Consider the following 20882-nt stretch of genomic DNA (forward strand, 5'->3'; position numbering starts at 1 on the left):
GGCACCTCCATCCATGGGATTTTCCAGGCAAAAACACTGGAGTGGGTTGCCAGTTCCTTCTCCAGGGGATCTTCCTGAACCAGGGATCTAACTTGTGTCTCCTGCATCCACAGGCAGATTCTTTACCACTGAACCACCAAGAAAGCCCACATACTGCACATAAAAACTCATTCTAGATAGACTATAAAAATTAAATGAATATCAATGTCTGACAAAACCCACTGAAAAATTAAAAAAAAAAAATTAAGTGAAAAGATAAGCAAGATTCTGAAGAATTACTCACAAGAATGTTTTTATAATCCTGGGAATAGGCAAAATTTTCCTATATTTCGAAAAACTTTCAACATAAAGCAAAAGATTGGTAAAGCGATTTACACTAAAAAACTTTTGCTCGTTAAAGACTCCATTAAGAAAGTGAAAAGGCAAGCCAATGAATAGAAGATATTTTTATCTTTTATAATATTCGAAGGGTTTCTCTATCTGGATTATATAAAAAGAGAAACTTCTCAGACTTCCCTGGTGGTAGAGCAGGTAAGAATCCGCCTGCCAATGCAGGGGACATGGGTTCAGTCCCTGGTCTGGGAAGATTCCGCATGCCACAGAGCAGCTAAGCCCATGCGCCAGAACTGCTGAGCCTGAGTGCTGCAACGACTGAAGCCTATGTGCCTAGAGCCTGTGCTCCCCAACAAGGGAAGCCACTGCGCTGAGAAGCCCACAAACCACAACCAGAGTAGCCCCTGTGCTCTGCAACGAGAGAAAGCCCCCATACGCTAACGGAGGTCCAGGACAAAAAAAATTTTAAATTAAAAAAAAGAGACTCTCTTCTATCTTTGGTGGTATTTTTTGGTCTGATGGTTCTACTGTTTACATTTCTTATAGAACTGTGCAATTGTCAATTTTTGCTTTGCATACACTATATGTATTTAAAGCCATGTTACTAAGCACATGGCTAAGTACAATTTTAAAACCTTTTTCCAATATAAAGTGACCCTCTTTATCTCAAACAATGGGTTTTGCCTTAAATTATACCTCTTTGATATTCATATAGTTACATCGGCTTTCTTGTGGTTAGTGTTCAGAGAGAGTATCCTTTTCCATTCTTTTATTTTCATTGTTTCTTTATCTTCTGTTTTGGATAAATTTTGAAATAAGTATATATATGCTCCTTTTAAAAATCTAGTCTTTTTAAATTTGCTCTTTAACTGGAGCACTTAATATATTTCAGTGTGATATTATCAAAGTTTATCTCTGCTATCTTACCATTTACTACTTTCTAACTGTCCTTCTGTTCCATATTTCCTTTATTTTTCTTTTTTGCCTTCTTTTGGATTGACTAGCTTTTATTATTTCATTTTTCCTTTCTATTAGGTTGAAAGTTTCACATTCCAATAGTATTTTTAGAGATTAAAATGTACATCCTGACTTACCAAAGACTACTTATCTATTTTTACATACCTTTGCAAAGACCTGTGAACATTTCAATTTCATGTAAATGCCCAACTTGTTACTACCATCATGTTTTAATTTTAAACACATTTTAAACCATACCAAACGTGACTTTGGCTTGCATGATCACTACCCATTTAGACTGAGCCACATGCTTTTGTTCCTTTTTTCCTTCCTGCATCCCTGACTTTCTGCCTGAGATACTCTTTCTGCGTTTATTATTTCTTTCAGTTGGCATTTTGATAAGATGAAATAAGGAGGGACTCTTCATTTTTGTAGAATACAAAAGAATCCTTAAGTTTTAGTTACTGGATTGTGTTACTTCCACTGACAAGTCAGGTACTAAAATAACTTGTGCCTCTCTGAGGGCTTCCCTGGTGGCTCAGACAGTAGAGAATCTGCCTGCAATGCAGGAGACCTGGATTGGGAAGATCCCCTGGAGAAGGGCATGGCAACCCACTCGTCTCTGAATGTACTGTCTACTGCCCTTTGGCTGCTTTCAAGACTTTCCTGCAATTTTATTGTGATGTATTTAGGGGCAGATTGGTTTGTATTTATCCTACTTGTAATCTGCAGAACTTCTAGACTCTATGATTTATGAATTGTTTCTTTAAATACTGCTTCTGATATACATACGTTTTTCCTTTCTCCTCCGAGGATTCCAATTCACCCTGTTAAACCTTCTCATTATGCTTTTTACATTTTCTACACTAATATCTCAGTATTTCATTCTACATAGTTCCTTCTAACTTACCTTCCAATTCACTCATTTTCTTGTCAAATGTCTACTCTTTTGTTAAACTCATCCACCAAGTTTTAAATTTCAGTTATTGTTATTTTCACAGTTTCAGAGTTTTTTTTTAATTAATTTATTTAACCACACTGCGTCCCAGTGTGGTTCATGGGATCCTTGCTGCATCACGCAGAATCTCTCCTTTCAGCCCACTGACTCTCCAGTAGTGGTGTATGGCTTCCAGAGTGTGCAGGCTCAGTAGTTGCGGCACACGGGCTTTAGCTGCTCTGCGGCATATGGGATCCCAGTTCCCTGAAAAGGGATCGAACCCTCATCCCCTGCACTGTAAGGTGAACGCTTAACCAGTGGACCACCAGGAAAGTCCCCAGAATTTCTACTTGATTCTTTTCCAAATATTTTTTAAAAACACATACACAACTATTTGCTCTAAGAAACTTTTTAATTTTTTATCTTGCTGAACATAGGTACTATCAAAAATTTCTATATCTAGAGCCCTTAGGTCTATTTCTACTGTCTGTTGCTACTACTGTTTGCTTTTAAATTGTTATGTGTGTATTATGTATTTGAAAAACTACAGAAATAATCTGAGGTCTATGATTATGTTAACTTTGTCCTGAAAGGTGTTTTTTTTTGCTTTTTTTTTTTTTTTAACGTTTTGGCATGAGGGATCTTAGTTCCCTAACCTGGGATAAAATCCAAGTCTTGTGTGGTGGAAACACAGTCTTAATCACTGGACTGCCAGGGAAGCCCCTGTTCTGAAAGGATTTCTGTTTGAATATATCAGGTTCCTGAGAGCCAGCCAATGGGCTAATCACTGTAATCAAACTTCTGAGACTGAGGTTCTCCATGTGCTAGATGACTCAAATGTAGCCTAAAATCTGAGCAAAGGCTATTTTAACTTCCAGTTCACCCCTAATCTTAGGAATCTCAATCCAGACCATGGGGTTTTCAGGGTCACCTAACCTCAGCAGGCCCTGACCTCAAAGTTTTGTCTCTTGAGCCTTGAGGCAACTGAAAATAAACTTACCCTTTCAGCCTAACTAGATGAATAGCCCAGAGAAAGCAATTCTAAATGCTGAGCTTACCTCTTTAAGGTTTCTACCTTTTGCTGGGTTTTACCTATTTTTAAGATGATGAGCAACTTTTTGAAACATTTTGTCTAGCTTTTGTAGTTGTCCTTAGCAGAAAGACAAATTACACTGCCTGCCATTGCTATAATTAGAAGTTCCATAACTACTGTGAATCTCTATCTTTAACATTATAAAGTGCCTTTCATTGTACTTTAATGTGTTACTTCCTGCCCTTAATACAATTTTGCCTGTTATATTCCTTTTATGTCTTTGTAGACCCTTTCATTTCACTTTTTGAATACCTTTTTTCTACATTATTCTGCTGGATACATCATAGTTGTTTGTTCTTACTTACTGGAATCTCTTAATAGAGACCCACTGCCATAAAAACAAAAAAAAAACATAAAGAGGAAATATTTCCATCTTATACTTACTGTAAATTCTTCCTCCTCCTCATCACCAGATTCTCCAAATATGTCTGCAATAAGATTTCTAGAAAAGAAATATAAACAATTTTCATTTGTTTTCTTCTCATTTGCATAGGAATCATGAAATCTTTTTCTACTAGGGTATAATTTACATATAGTAAAATAAGTAGGTCTCATATGTCCACTTCAATGGATTTTGACAAAAGCACACATTTATGTAACCCTTATCTTAACAGAACAACTCCATCTCCCAGAAAGTTCCTTTGTGACCCTTTGTAGTGAGTCCAATATATAAATATCCCAGAGGCAACCACCACTCTACCTACCATCAGATTAGTTTTGCCTGTTCTTGCACTTCATATAAGTGGAATTAGATAACATATCCCCTATACGTCTTTCACTTTTAAGATAGTATTTCTGAGACTCAACCATGCTGTAGCATGCAGCAGTAGCTGAGGAATTAAAATCCTACATCTCCCACAGCCATGCAATTAGGCAGGGTATACTGTATTATGCTTCAACACAGAATTTTAATGTAAGCTTAAAAAACTTGACACACTCCTCACTACCACCTTATATGAACCCTGGGAAGTTTAGGTTACACTGTCACTTACTCTTCTTCATTCCCTGACTCACTGTCACTCCCAAACAGGTCCTTCTCTTCATTTTTCTTATCAGACAGTTCTTTCCCCGCTTCTTCGTCACTGTCAGATGCTATCATCTTCTCTCTCTTGCCCGATTTGTCCGATATAACATCACTGTCAGAGTCATCTGCATCAGAGACAACACGACTCTTCTTTGCTGCTGTTGAAAAAGAAAACCATCATTAATCTTATTCACCATGGTCACTGCATTACTAAGTACAACAGGTGCTCTAAAATGGCAGTATGTGGCAAAAATCAAAGGTCTTATAACACACAGTTTAGAATTAAAAAAAACTTAAAGATTCACTCAAGAGTCATTTTACAATTAGGAAGACGTTAGGGAAAAAGAGGCAAAAAGATGAAGTTTTTCATCAAAATAAAGTGGGCATCAATAACTACCTTTCCTTTGGGGGAACAAAGAAAATAAGACTAGAATCTCTTCAATGCTGCCTAGTATTACCAGAACTCTTAAGGCTTGGATATTCTTTTGTGGAATCCCCGTTCCTCAATTATCCATCACTGCTAAATCTGGAATTTCAAACTGCACGTATGTTGCTCTTTTCCCTTCTCCTTTAATAACTGTCAGGTTATAAGGGAATGTCTTTTCCAAAGAAGATATTTCATAAAAAAGTAATCAAGTAGTAAAGATTGGAATACTCTGTGGAGACACCGAGTCTCTAAATAAGAGTACCTCACAAACTTCCCGGCATTCAATGATGTTTAACAAATGAAGACAGGTACCCGTGGGAGCTCAGTCACTGTATGGATGGGATGTAGGGCATTAGCTGTCAAAGAGACCCACGGCTAACTCTGGATACAGTTGAGTTTTCATGTAAACGTATTTCCTTGAACATTACCCTTTCTAGTAAAAAACAAACAAAAAATTTTCATGTAAACCTTTCATATTGCCATTGTCATGCAGTCTATCTTATCAACTTGAAGCAGTCAGAACTTAATACTGCTAAAACAATTCAAAGGAAATTTAATATTAAGACTTGCCAATGAGGGAATTTCCTGGTGTCCAGTGGTTAAGATGCTGCACTTTCATTGCCAAGGGCCTGAGTTCAATCCCTAGTCAGGGAACTAAGATCCCATAAGCCAGAACTATGCTTCATAGTTATAAGTTTAGACAATAAGTAAAACTACTGATAAACAGCCTAAAATAATTCCTTACATGCTTTCTCTTCATCATCACTATCAGAAAGTACAGCTGCTTTTCGCTTTGCTACTTTCTCCTCCTCCCCTTCTTTTTCTTCATCCTCATCACTGTCAATTTTGGCCCTTTTCGGTTCTTCCTCCTCACTGTCGGAACTGTTGAAGCGCTTCCTGTCTACATGGGCATCTGCAGGAAGGGAGTCATTCTGCACTTCTGTATCCTCTCCCTTATTCTCTCCATCACTGTCCTCATCAGACTCTGGTTTCTGTTTGTGTCTGGAGGCATCCTCAGTTTCTGAATCACTGGCAGGTCCCTTCTGAGGCTCCTCACTCTCAGAGTCACTGATTCGGGGTTTGGGAAGCTCCTCATTTTCAGAATCACTGGCCTGGTTCCTTGGGGGGTCCTCACTTTCCGAATCACTTATTCGGGGTTTGGGAAGCTCCTCATTTTCTGAGTCACTGGCTTGGTGCCGTGGGGGATCCTCACTTTCCGAATCGCTTATTCGGGGTTTGGGAAGCTCTTCATTTTCCGAGTCACTGGCTTGGTGTCTTGGCGGGTCCTCACTTTCTGAGTCACTGATTCGGGGTTTGGGAAGCTCCTCGTTTTCAGAGTCAGTGGCCTGAGTCCTCTGAGGTTCCTCACTTTCTGAGTCACTGATCCGAGGCTTGGGAAGCTCCTCACTTTCAGAATCACTAATTCGAGGTTTAGGGAGCTCTTCATTTTCAGAGTCACTGGCCTGGTGCCTCGGAGGTTCCTCACTCTCTGAGTCACTGACTTGAGGTTTGGGAGCACCTTCTGTTTCCGAGTCAGTGACAGGACTTTTGGGGAGCTCTTCAACTTCTGAATCACTGGCAGGAGGCTTCCTAATATCTTCACTTTCTGAGTCACTTGCATGCCCATTAAGCAGTTCCTCATTTTCAGAGTCACTCACAGGTAATTTCCTGGTCTCCTCACTTTCAGAGTCACTCCCATGGTGATTGACATCTTCATTTTCAGAATCACTGGCAGGAGGCTCTGCATGCTCTTCAGATTCAGAGTCACTGTCCTTTTGTCTCTGGAGTTCCTCACTTTCAGAGTCACTGGCATTAAGATTTGAGGGGTCATCATTGTCAGAGTCTGTCACCTGATGTCTTTTGTTGAGGCTATCTTCTCGATCACTAGGTTCATTCTGAAAAATCACGGGAGAAAAATTAGAAAAGTAAAAAAAAAAAAAGTTTGGTAGTAAAAATGTTCAATTTTTCAGCTATTTTTTAAAAAAATTTAGGAGTATGCCTACTTAAATGTAGAATTCTTGTACTATACCTATATAGAAACATCCCACTTTAAAAGAAGCCCACTGATCTGTGAAATGGCTAACACGGTTTAGACATCAAAATGAGGAAAGACAATCTGACTTCATGAAATCTGTAACGCATACCTACTCTACAGCACAGTTATATTTTGAAAAGCTAGATTAAAAAACAGCAACAAAAAATAAACCTTAACTTTCTCATATAATTCTAGTTCCTAAATAAATTCTTTAAATAAATATAGGCAAACATACATCCAAGTTCTTTTTTAAAAAGGAACATTCTTTGGTTTTATAAGGTTAAAGCTATTTTAAAGAAAAGAATTATAAAACTTTGCTTAAAGGGCCAAACTGTACATAGAGCACATTCTCCCAAGTCAATCTGAATAAATGGGGAGCAAGTAGCTCACAGAGCCAAGTATCAAGTCTTAGGTTCTCTCCTGATGGTTCGCTCCTCAGAACAAGGTTTTTCATGATAAGAAAACTGAGGTTTAGAGCAGTCTTGGTCATACATCCAAGTTACCCTGGCACAAAAATTTTAAGTTTTAGGGAAAACACTGACTAACCTAACAATACTAACATAACATCACGTGAAGTAATCTGAAAACCCTAGGGTATAAAGGTGATACAAGTATATTTTGGCTGTGCTTTTTTAAATGCAGAGAAAAATATATAAAACTAAATATATCAAAATACTAGCAACTAGAATGTGGGGAATTTTTTCCCTTCTAGTATCTGAACTCTCACTAATATGGTAATTAATATTCTGGCTTAAAAAGTAAAGTATTTCTGTGTTTGAGTTTTCCTCCTTAAAAATATGTTGAGCCAGTATTTTTCTTTATAATATATGATGAACATTACCTGGACTTACTTTAGCACAGATCAACTCTCAAGCAGCAAAGAAACAAAGTATAAGCCCACCATATCATGTGATGAAATAATTAAGTAGCAAGACAATTCAGTGACAAGATAAAAGGCTTATTTAATAAGCTTATAATATAAAAATTTGAGGGCTTTTCTCCCTCTGTATTTCACTGTCATCTTGACAGTAGAGTTCCAAAGATATAGTAACTGCTATAAATATATTCATTCAAATATAACACTATTCAAGAAATTTTTTAAAATCATAAACTTTTCAAATTTCCCAAAACTATTTTCCTTTTATTATCATGGGTCACTCACAGCATAGCACTGTATTCCTTGTCAGTCATACACCCTGTTACCCCAATAAAACTGGCATTTATCTATTAAATTAGGACAGAAGAAAAATAACAGAATTTTTTCATACCGTACAAGATATAGTACTCCATGTATTGCTAGAAGCTTACTTTTGGCTGTACTTCATAATTTAGTTTTTTATATTTTAAAAGAATATAGATGAAAAAATTAACTATCTAGAGTGTGACACCTAAGAAGGCAGGCGTTTTTTGGCCTGTTGTCTTCACTGAGAAGGCACACTCTGTGCTTCAGAACACAGAAGGGTGTCTGGTATACCCAAAATCATAGTAAGAATTTGTTGAATGAATAATAAGAATTAAATGTTAATAATTTAAAGTGAGGAATAATTACTCAATTAGTATTTGCTTCAATTCTACTATGTACAAGGTGCTAAGAATCAAGGCTGAACCTGTCTCAGTGCCTGACCTTAAGGAAATATTATCTAGTGAGCTGGCCAAATATATCATAACAATAGTATAATATACACTATTACAAAGGTGATAATCTGAAAGCTAGGAAGTGATTTATATGAAACTAAGCCATAAAAGGTGTGCAGACAACAGGTATTTAATTAATCTGTGATGACAGAGTTAAGAAGTTAACTACATTATTGAGGGTGGAAGGCAAAATATACAGGTACCAGCAGAGGTAACTAAAGCAGGAGGCAAAAGGGAAAATTGTTAACTGCCTTTTGGAATGGTTTCCATAACATACTTAAGACGTAACTCTAACAACATGATCTTGTGACTCAATTTATTTCAGCTGCAAACAACACAAATCATTTCAGGTTAACTCCAGAACAATCTTTCCAGAATCATCACGGGATGAATGGTTAAAAGCTCTAGAAGGGTAGGAACCAGGGCAGTTCAGAGAGCTCAGAAAGGAAACTCAAGGACCTTTCACTAGAGACTTAGCTCTCACCATTGATAAATTTTCGTGCCTTGGACCTCAATTTTAAGTTCCCAGAAGACATGATCTAACAGGTCATGGCAATAGAGGATGTCCTGACTCTGTGACTCAACGGGTTATAGCCAAAGCAGAGGTGCAGCGCTGGGAGACACTCCCAAAGAAAGGAGATGCCATGAACTGAGCAGTCATTCCAAAATGGATCTATTACACTTTATCCTGGACTTCCCAACCAAGGACATGACATGTAATAACAACTGTGAAACTTATATGAATTCTCATCAATTTTTGAGGAGATTTATAAGAACCTGAGTATTTACCCATCAGGTGTGGCACAATGGAGGAAAAGCAGGAAATCACTGCAGTAAGAAAGTACTGATTGATAGACTCAAGTTAGACAATGTACTTTGGTGAATACATTATAAGTCTTGGGAAAAGTATATTAGAAATTATATGATAAAACTTAGAAGTTATCAAAACAATATTAGAAAAACTTTAGACTGGTTTCAGCAATTAAATTGTAAAGTTAACCCAAAAAGTGCTTTTTAAAAGTCATATTTGATATCAACAAATAAACAGTGGGATTCCCAGGTGGCACAGAGGTAAAGAATCCACCTGCCAATGCAGGAGACACAGAGACGCGGCTTCAATCCTTGGGTCTGGAAGATCCCCTGGAACAGGAAATGGCAACCTACTACAGTATTCGTGCCTGGAGAATCCCACTGACAGAGGAGCCTAGTGGACTACAGTCCATAGAGTCGCAAAGAGTCAGACATGACTGAGCAACTCAGTGCACACACGTGCCATTTAAACACTTTCTTAATATAAAAAGAATCCCCAATTTTAACTCTCAGAGAAACTGAGCTCTCTGACAGTCCTTAGATGCTTTAGAGATGTCTATAACACCTCATATCCTGCTCTTAAAATCATTTACACTGTAGTTATAAACAACTACTGGTTACCCATAATGAATGACCTGGTCGTTCATCTCAGTAAATGGTAACAGATTCCTCAACGACCAGTGCCACAATATGCAGAGATGATTAACATTCTAAATTTAAAATAATTAATTAATTAAAATTATATAAAGCAAGTATCAATTTGTAAATTTCAAAGAAGTATAAGAATGTCAAATAGAAGTCCTTGAAAAGAACAAAAAAAAAAAAACTGAGGACAACTGTTTCCTCCTTATTAATTAAAAGAATTAAACTCAAAACAGTTGAACTTGCAAACTAACCCTTCATCATAAATTGGTAAAACATTCAACGCCAAGTCACATAGTAAATTCCATGAGGAAGTATTTACAGGAACATTTTCCAAAACATATTTCACTGGATCTCAGTTCAAGAAGATAAATTTTAAATCCTCATCATGGAGCTTTGACAATACATATCACTGTAAGAGTATAAGGAAGGATCTGAGAAATCCAGTTTTTATTACACAATGCTGTTAATCTAGTGTAACTCCCGAAGGGCTGCAAGGCTTTTGACTTTGTGAAACTCCAGCTTTACAGCAATCACACACATAATAAAATGAAGATATATACCTGAGTGTCTTTTGTCAAAAGCTGGTTGATCTTAGAATCAGTCAAAAACAAAAACACTTCTTCTGGGTACTAGAAAAAGAAAATGTCTACACAAAGTTTAGGAGTTTATAATGATGGGACTTTCCTGGTGACTCAATGGTAAAGAATCTGCCTGCCAATGCAGAAGACACAGGTTTGATCCCTGGTCTGGGAGGGTTCCACACGCCTCGGAGCAACTAAGCCTGTGTACAACTCCTGAGTCTCTGCTCTAAAGCCTGGGAGCCACAGTTACTGAAGCCGGCACCCCCTAGAGCCCGTACTCCACAAGAGAAGTCAGTGCGATAAGAAGCCTGCACACTCCAACCAGAAAGTAGCCCCTGCTGGCCACAACTAGAGAAAAGTCCACGTAGCAACGAAGACCCAGCACAGCCAAAAACAAATAAATAAATAAATAAAAATAAAAAGTTTATAATGATGAAGCAAACTTCCACCTACCTCTCCAGACTCGCTTCTGCCCTTTCACCAGCATCAACTCTATGCATTGCACCAGCAGTTCCCAAACTCTTGCATTAAGAATCACCTGGGAAGCTTTGGTGAAAACACAGATTTTTGTGCTTCTCATCTCCAGGTATTTAGACAGTAAATCTGGGGAAGGGGCCAAAGAATCTGCATTTTGACATCTAATCCAAGTGACTCTAACTACACATTAAAATTTTACTGCAGACACATGGAACTATAGACTTCACTACATTACTCCATGTTTTCACCTCACCTTATCCTTTTCATATCTCAACACAAGGTAAAAATACCCCCTTCCTGAAGCCTCTTTCATCCTTCTCTCTTAGGTAGAATGGATTTTGTGCAATATAATATGACAGTTCACAATGTGGACTTTAGAGTCTATTAAGATCTAGGCCATCTAGGCTCGTGGTCATCTTCTACTGTAAAATTTAGGGAAATTATCTTAATTTCCTAAAGTCCTCAATCTGACAGAGTCAGAAGTAGTATTTATAACTTAGAGGTCAGTCTATTCAGAGGACCAAATGCATGTAAAGCAATTAGCATGTGCCTATGAGCACTCACTATATGTTGCTAATCATCCATAACCAAATATTAATTATTAATTATAAGACATTCACCCTTGAAGACAGAGCTCAAATATATCATCTATGCAGGCTGAGCTGGTCAGTCATTCCTCCTTTCATGTCACCAGGGCATCCTGTGCATCTACCTCACTCAAAGGTGACTTTTTTACATTTATCTTCATAATATGAATGAACAAATGACCTTAAGATAAGAAACCATTTAAGAAAAGTAACCCAAAACCTATCTTTTACCTTCAGTAATACAAATAAAACAAACCCCACAAGATAATACTTAACAAAAAAGAACCAAAGCAAAATATGTTTTTCTCATTAATCTGGTAGACTCAAAGATAAAGGCTGAAACCTAACACAAAGAAAGGACGTGCAAATGGAATTGAAAGAAGTGCTAACAATTAGGGTAAACAAGGAGAGCAATGTCTAAAAAGAGTCTTATACTGGCTTCAATGTACTCCTCATGGGAATGCTTTCCTTACATTAGCACAACCTTTCTGTGGAAAGACCCAAATGATTGCAGACTGCTATCTCTTCTCAATGCAAGGTAAAGCTGGGGCTAATGGGGCTGTCACCAACTTCAACCAAAGATGGATACTCGTGCCCACTAGCTTCTGCCTACAGTCAGCAAAAAAGGAGAAGCCAGGCACCATTTCCAAACAACCTCTGTCTCAATAGCCCCATGCACTATTTTTTCCTGTGAGATACTCTAGAGGGGAATATTACTTTTCTATGTAGATAAAACCTACAAACTGGATTCTAAAATGCACATTACTTTCCATTTATTTTCTGTGGAACAAAAACCAGCTGATCACAATCCACAACTGATTTCATGCTGCTAAAGAGAATATTCAAATAAAACAACAAAAATTAGAACTGGCAACTAGTTGTGAGTAGGGTGCATTCATGCTCAAACTGCTTTATTTTAAAAACTGTGTTTATAAAGAAGTTAAACTGTCACTGTTTGCAGATGACATGAAGATTCTAAAGATGCTACCAGAAAACTACTAGAACTCATCAGTGAATGTGGTAAATTTGCAGGTTACAAAATTAATACTCAGAAAATCTGTTGCATTTCTATACATAAGAACGAAAGATCAGAAAGAGAAACCTCAAGCAGTGATTCTATTTATCACTGCATCAAAAAGAATGAAACACCTAGGAGTAAACCTACTTTCCAGCCATAATACTCACTCCTGAAACACAAGTCCTTCTCAGTTCTAGGCCTTTGAACCTGTGGTTCTCTCCAGCTAGGATTATCACCATCATCTCTAACCGGCTTCTCCATCTGGTAATGTCAGTCATTCCTCAGAGGCTACTTAGCCCACCCTTCCATCCTCCTACAGTCCTTTGTATGTGCCCTTTATGTGATTTTTAAATATATTTAGTTATTTGATGCATGCTAATAAAAACAGGTAACTATATAAAATGATGGGACAGTTATTCTAGCTATTGTCCTTTGATTTCAAATATTAATGTGCAAACACAGAAAAGTATATTAAAATCACCTTTAACAGCACAACCCAAAGATCACCATTATTCACATTTTTTACAAGGAATTTCCTCCCAATCTCTTCTCTGTGTGAATTTACTTTAAAACAGTAAATAAGGATCTAGAATCACACTGACTTCTCCCATTTCACAAAATATTTTTTTGGAAACAACTTTAATGGTTGCACTGCCATTCTTAGAAATGTTCTCTTTATACTTTAATTACTAACTGGTGGGCTACAGTCCAAGGGGTCGCAAAGAGTCTGACAGGACTGAGCGACTTCATTTTCACTTTCATTTTGTTGTATACTTATTGCTTCCTTTCTTATGTTTTCTATGCCTCATTTGTCCATTTCAGTGTTCTCAACCTGAGGGTGGTTCTGAGTCTTCCCCTAAGGAGGCATTTGTGAATGCAAAGGCCCTTAGGTTGGCAATGACTGGAGAGCATATGTTACTACCATTTATTTAATGCTTTGGAACCAAGATACTAAATGTCCTGCAATATAAAGGACTGCCTCTAAATGCCAACAGCTGGCTTACTCAGAATCATCTAATTACTAATTATCTAATTACTAATAACATTACCAATCATCATGTTTAGCACTGGCCAGCTCTCCGTGTAGGGGAGGCCACACCCACACACAATGAGATGAAAGAGCCAAAGGGCCCAGTAGAGACTGTGTTAATAGAGTAACAAGTAAAGCATCCTGGCTTCTTCTGGAATGTGAACCGGGAAACATAGCTTCAACCAAGTAGTAAAGAGAGGTAAAAATGAAGCTAAGTGAAAACTTCTGGTATGAAAATGAAAAGCTCTGCTAACCCACTCTACAGTGAAACCAGTTAGAAGCACTTAAAAACAACCATTCAAGGACTTCCCTGGGGGTTCAGTGGTTAAGACTCAGCACTTCCACTGCAGTAGGTGAGGGTTTGATCCCTGGGCAGGGAACTAATATCCTGTATGCCATGGGGTGTGGCCAAAAAAAGAAAATTGGAGAGGAAATAAAAAGACATACCTTTAAGTGTAAATAAAAACAACCATTCAAAGCCTCTGGAAATGGTACTAAAGACAAAGAGCAAATAAAGAAGCATCTATCCAAGATGGTCTACAAAAATTTGGTAAGAAAGGCAAAAACATCTGGTATTTGAACCAATACTACTCCTTACTTCCACCCTCAGAGATCAGCAAGAAAATGATTCTACTCCAGGCTGCTGCAGTCAAAAACAGGGTACTCTCTTCCTCTAGCTCCTGAGGGTGGGGCTTCTTCCCGGGAGAGGCATGATACCAGAGCTTCTCATTCTGCCTCCAGCTACCTGTTGTGTGGGTAAGTTCCCAGCAAGTGCAGCTGAAACTGGCGGCTGTCAATCACAGTACGAAGGCTCTACTGGGGGCAGAGCACACTAAGAATACCAGAGCCCTCAACACCTTTGCCCGAATTTGTGCCACAGTGGTTCCATGCCAAGAGAGGCAAGCCAGGAGCACTTCAGGTTGCTACCCAATTCCCATCCCACACTGAGAGTTCAGCTTCTAGAACTGGGATGTCACTCAGAGAGAAGCTTGCCATCTCCCTTTCCCTTCCCAAACTCCAGATCCCTGGCTCAGAGACTTTGCTTGGGGAAAAAACAGGCAGTAGGACTTCTCTGGTGGTCCAGGGATTTAAGAATTGGCCCACCGAATGCAAACTAGTACAGCCGCTATGGAGAACAGTGTGGAGATTTCTTTGAAAACGGAAATAGAACTGCCATATGACCCAGCAATGCTGCTCCTGGGCATACACACCGAGGAGACCAGATCTGAAAGAGACACGTGCACCCCAATGTTCATCGCAGCACTGTTTATAATAGCCAGGACATGGTAGCAACCTAGATGCCCATCAACAGATGAATGGATAAGGAAGCTGTTGCACATATACACCATGGAATATTACTCAGCCATTAAAAAGAATTCATTTGAATCAGTTCTAATGAGATGGATGAAACTGGAGCCCATCATACAGAGTGAAGTAAGCCAGAAAGATAAAGAACATTACAGCATACTAACACATATATATGGAATTTAGAAAGATGGTAACGATGGCCCTATATGCAGGGCAGAAAAAGAGACACAGAAGTACAGAACAGACTTTTGGACTCTGTGGGAGAAGGTGAGGGTGGGATGTTTCGAGAGAACAGCGTGTATATTATCTATAGTGAAACAGATCACCAGCCCAGGTGGGATGCATGAGACAAGTGCTCAGGCCTGGTGCGCTGGGAAGACCCAGAGGAATCGGGTGGAGACGGAGGTGGGAAGGGGGATCGGGATGGGGAATACATGTAACTCCATGGCTGATTCATATCAATGTATGACAAAACCCACTGCAATGTTGTGAAGTAATTAGCCTCCAAGTAATAAAAATAAATGGAAAAAAAAAAACCTAATATAAAAAATCCTTCCAATTATTTAGCAGTCTGATTGATTGTAAAATTGTCAATTTAAGAAATGAATAAATAAAATAATTAAAAAAAAAAAAAAAAAGAATTGGCCCACCAATGCTGGGGACACAGGTTTGATTCCTGGTCTGGGAAGATCCCACATGCTGCGGGACAACTAAGCTCAGACACAACCACTGAGCCTGTGTGCCTAGAGCCCACGCTCTGCAACGAGGTGCAAGCCACCAAAACGAGAAGCCCCTGCACTGCAACTAGAGAGCAGCCACCACTCGCCCCAACTAGAGAAAGCCTGCATGCAGAGACGAAGACCCAGCACAGCCATAAATACATAAATAATAGAAAGCAGGCAGTAAACCAGACAGCTTCTAATTTTTCCCCAAAGAAATCAAATGCATCTGTAGCCAAGCTTGGGGAAGTTCAGGCTAAGGCACTTCCACTGGAAGTTGTGGTGAAATGCACTTAGGAGGAGATTCAAAATATAAACTGCAGGCCAGCTACTTTGCAGGAGATAAGCAGATAATAATATAGGTGGGAGGAGTCAGACTAACTTGTTGAGCAATTTGTGCCATAGGCCAATGCTGAAAAAAACAGAGCCATTACTGGAGTTTTAACAGCTGATGATGGTCACAGAAAAAGGGAAAAAAGAGCCCTATTAATGCTACTATCATCCCAGGTGACAAGTCAGCATGTCCCAAATTGCACATCTGAGGATGCAACATCAGAGATTTAAAGCTGTGGGTGAGGAAATATAATCCACCCAGTCATTAAACAATTCAAAACATCCAGTTTCCAACAATAAATGAAAAGGCATGCAAAGAAACTGGAAAGTTGACCCATAATCAGGAAAAAAGCAGACAACAGAAACTGCCTGTGACAGCAACCAGATACCAGATTTATCAAAAAAGACTTCAAAGTGGCCATCTGTAAACATGCTTAAAGAAATAAAGGCATGATGACAATATCATATCAAGTACACAATATATATAGAAACAGAAATTTGATCACTTAAAACAACAACACAATAAGATTAACAACTGACTCCTCAATAGAGACAATGGAGGCCAGAAAGCAGTGGGATAACACATTCAAAGAGCTCAAAGAAAAACTGAGTATCTTTCAAAAACAAGTTAACACCAAAAAAAAAAAAAAAAAAAGAAAACTTTTCCAGATGACCAAAAGAGGAAAGAATCTGTCTAGCAGACCTACCGTACAACTGCTAAATGAAGTTCTTCAGGCTGAAAGCAAGTGACCTCAGTGAATCCACATGAAAAAAATAATAACCACCAGAAAAGGTAACTGTGTGATTATAAAATCTGTATTTTTTCCTTTCTTGATGTAACTGATTGAAACAACAGTGCATAAATATGTATACATTGTATTGCTGAACCTGCAATATATAAGAATATAATGTGCATTTTCCAATGACAGAGTAAAGAAGGTGGATGAGAACAAAGTTGTATTACATTAAGGAAAAACTTTAGCATGTACTTGAAGTTATCAGCTTAAAAGAGACTGGTATAAGATATTTTACATAAGCCTCAGGGTAAGCCACAAAGCAAAAAGGTGTAAGTAACCTTAGCATACTACTACAGAAAATCATCAAACCACAAAGGAAGAGAGCAGGAGAAAGAAAAAATGACAAAACAGTAAGAGAACAATGAACAAAATGGCAATAAGCCCCTAACTATCAATATTTACTTTAAACGTAAATGGACTCAGTTCTCCAACCAGAAGACAGAGTGGCTGAATGGATGGGAAAAAAACAAACTGAGCTATGTGCTGTCTACAAGAGACACTTAAGGTTTTAGGACACATGCAGGCTGAGGAAAAAAAGAGATGGAAAAAGATATTCCATGCAAATGGAAACCAAATGAAAGCACATGAAGCTATATTAGCTATATTTATAATAAGAGAAAACAGACTTTTAGCAAAAACTATAATAAGATACAAAGGAAATCAGTATATAATGATAAAAGAGTTACTCCAACAAGAGAATTTAACATTTGTAAATATTTATGCACCCAACATCACAGCACCTAAATATTAATATAGACCTGAATGAAAAAATAAGATATCAATGCAATAATTGTAGGGAACTTCAATCTCTCACTTTCAATAATGGACAGATCAGACAGAAAATCAATAAGGAAGTACTGGGCTTAAACCACATGTTAGACCAAATGCACTGAAGAGGCATTTATAGAACATTTCACTCAACAGAAGCAGTGTACACATTCTTCTCAAGTGTACATAGAACAAACTCCAGTATAAATCAGATGTTAGGGCACAAAATAAGTCCTAATAAATTCAAGAAGACTGAAATCATACTAAACATCTTTTCTGACCACAATGGTATGAAAGAAGCAATCAATTATGAGAAGAAAATAGAAAATTTCACAAATAGATGGAGATCAAACATCATGTTACTGAACAACCAGTGAGCCAAAGTAGAAATCAAAAAATATCTTTGAGACAAATGAAAATGGAAATACAATAAGCCAAAACTTATGGAAAACAGTAGAGCAGTTCTAAGAAGGAAGGTTACAATAGATGCCTACATTAAGCAAAAAGAAATAGCTTAAAAAACAACTTTACACCTCAAGGAACTGGAAAAAAAGAATAAATTAAGCCCAAGTAATTAGAAGAAAAGAAGTAAGAAAGATTAGAGCAAAGTTAAATGAAATACAGACTAAAAAGACAACAGAAAGATCAATAAAATTAAGACTTGTTTTTTAAAAAGATAAATAGGCAAACTTTTAGCCAGACTTACCAAGAGGGGAAAAAGAAAGAGGATGGAAAAAAGCTAAACTATAAAGGAAAGAAAAGGTGTCAACACTACAGTTGACACCACACAAATACAAAGGATCATAAAAACTAAAGAACTGTATACCAAGAAATTGGACAATCTATAAGAAACAAATTCCTAGACACATTCAAACTAAGACTGAATCAAGAAGAAACAGAAAATCTAAACAGATGGATTACCATGAAGAGACTGAATCAGTAATGAAAAATTTTCCAACATGGGAAAGTTCAGGATCAGATGGCTTCACTGATGAATTCTACCAGACATTTAGAAGAATTAATACCAGTCCTTCTCAAATGGTGCCAAATGAAGAGGAGGGAACATTTCCAAAATCATTTTATGAAACCAGCATTGCCCTGATACCAAAACCAGACAAGGACACAAGAAAAGAACATCACAGGCCAATATCCCTGATGAACATACATGTGAAAATTCTCAAAAAATTATTAGCAAACTAAATTCAGCAAGACATTAAAACAATCATACACTATGATCAAATGGGATTTTTTCCATGGATGCAAGGATGGCTCAATATCCACAAATTAATGCGACATACAATATTAACAAAATGAAAACTAAAAATCACATGATCATCTCGATGGCTGCAGAAAAAGAAAAAAAAGCAGACAAAATTTTACATCAATTAACGACAAAAAGTCTCAACAAACTGGGTAAACAGAGAATGTATCTCAACATAATAAGACCATGTGACAAGCCCACAGCCAACATCACACTCAATGGTGAAAAGCTGTAAGTTTTCCCTCTAAGATCAGGAAAAGACAAAAATGCCATCCCTCACCACTATTATACAACGCTGTATTGGAAGTCTTAGTAACTGGGCAAGAAAAAGAAATAAAAGGCATCCAAAACAGAAGCAACAGTGTCATTATTTGCAGATGACATAATATATAAAGAGAACCCTAACGACTCACCAGAAAACTGCTAGAACTAATCAGTGAGTTTGGTAAAGTTGTATGGTACAAATCAACATACAAAAAATCTGTTGCATTTCTTTACATTAAAAATGAACTATAAAACAGAAAAGATTAAGAAAGCAATCCCATTTATAACTGCATCCAAAAGAATGAAAAATCTAGGAATAAATTCAACCAACAAGGAGAGTACACTGAAAACTATGACACTGATGAAAGAAACTGAGGACACAAATAAAAAGAAAGTTAATCCATGCTCATGGATTGGAAAAATTGATATTGCTAAAACGACCATATTACCCAAAGCAAGCTACAGGGTCAATGCAATCCCTTTCAAAACTGCAATGGCATTTTTAACATAACTAGGAAAAAATAATCCTAAAATAAACCACAAAAGAACCTGAATAGTCAAAACCCTGAGAAAGAACAAAGCTGGAGATATCATATGCCCTGATCTCAAACTATATTATAATGCTACAACAGTCAGAACAGTACGGTACTGGCATAAAAAACAGACACACAGATCGACACAACAGAATAGAGAGCCCAGAAATTAACCAAAGCACCTATGGTCAAGTAATCTACAACAAATGGGTCAAGAACACACAGTGAGAAAGAACAGTCTCTTCAATGAATGATGTTGAGAAAACTGAACAGCTACATGCAAAAGAATCAAACTGGATTACTTTCACACCATATACAGTAATATTCTAAAAATCAATTAAAAACTTAAGTGTATAACCTAAATCCACAAAACTCCTAGAAGAAAACATATGTAGTGTACTCCTGACGCCAGTCTTAGCAATATTTTTTTGGACACATCTCCTCAGGGAAGGGAAACAAAAACAAAAATAAATAAATGGAACTATATCAAACAAATGGAACTATATCAAACTAAAAAGCTTTTGTACAGCAAAAGAAACTATCAACAAAACAAAAAGATTGCCTACTTAATGGGACAAAATATTTGCAAAAAACATATCTGTTAAGGGGTTAATTTCCAAAATACACAAAGAATTCACACAACTCAACATTAAGAAAACAAATAACCCAACAACAAAATGTGCAGAGGATCTAAATAGCTATTTGTCCAAAGAAGATATACAGATGGCCAACAAACACATGAAAAGACCACTCATCATCAGGGAAATGCACATGAAAACCACAGTATCAGTAGTATCACCTCACACCTGTCAGAAAGACTCTTATCAAAAAGACAAGAAATAACAAGTGTTGGCAAAGATGTGGAGGAAAGGGAACACCTCTGCACTGTTGGTAGGAATGTCAACTGGTGCAGCAACTGTGAAAAAAACAGGGCAACCAATTTAAATTCCTTTAACTGACAAAAGGATAAACAAAATGTGGTTTATCCAAAGAATGGACTACTACTGATCACAAGATGGAAAGAAATACTAACACATGCTACAGCTTGGATAAACATTGAAAGTACTAAGTGAAAGAAGTCGGTCATAAAAGACCACATGTTATATAATTCTATTCATATGAAATGTCCAAAATAAGGAGGGGCTGGGGGGTGGGAGCACAAGCTGGAATCAAGATTGCTGGGGGAAATACCAATAACCTCAGATGACACCACCCTTATGGCAGAAAGTGAGAAGAACTAAAAAGCCTCTTGATGAAAGTAAAAGAGGAGTGTGAAAAAGTTGGCTTAAAGCTCAACATTCAGAAAACTA

The 20882-nt window shown here is 37.5% G+C and overlaps 1 protein-coding gene across 11 annotated transcripts in view; it reads right to left on the minus strand.

Moving 5' to 3' along the window:
- The window catches only part of IWS1 (interacts with SUPT6H, CTD assembly factor 1), a 54885-nt gene that overhangs the window by 27451 nt on the left and 6552 nt on the right, over positions 1-20882 (minus strand). For 8 of the 11 annotated variants that reach the window (XR_010662526.1, XR_010662528.1, XR_010662527.1 and 5 more), the window contains exons 3-6: positions 10457-10525; positions 5517-6666; positions 4313-4499; positions 3705-3762 (exon numbers count right to left, since the gene is read on the minus strand). Coding sequence is in view for 6 of the 11 variants with exons in the window: in XM_065931964.1 (XP_065788036.1) it covers positions 3705-3762; positions 4313-4499; positions 5517-6666; positions 10457-10525 (1464 nt within the window). In the remaining 5 variants the exon portion in view is untranslated. The remainder of the gene's footprint in view (positions 1-3704; positions 3763-4312; positions 4500-5516; positions 6667-10456; positions 10526-20882) is intronic. The other 3 variants (XM_065931967.1, XM_065931966.1, XM_065931969.1) reach the window with 1 other exon arrangement.

The sequence above is a fragment of the Muntiacus reevesi genome, chromosome 3 (genome assembly GCF_963930625.1).
Source record: "Muntiacus reevesi chromosome 3, mMunRee1.1, whole genome shotgun sequence".
NCBI lineage: Eukaryota > Metazoa > Chordata > Mammalia > Artiodactyla > Cervidae > Muntiacus > Muntiacus reevesi.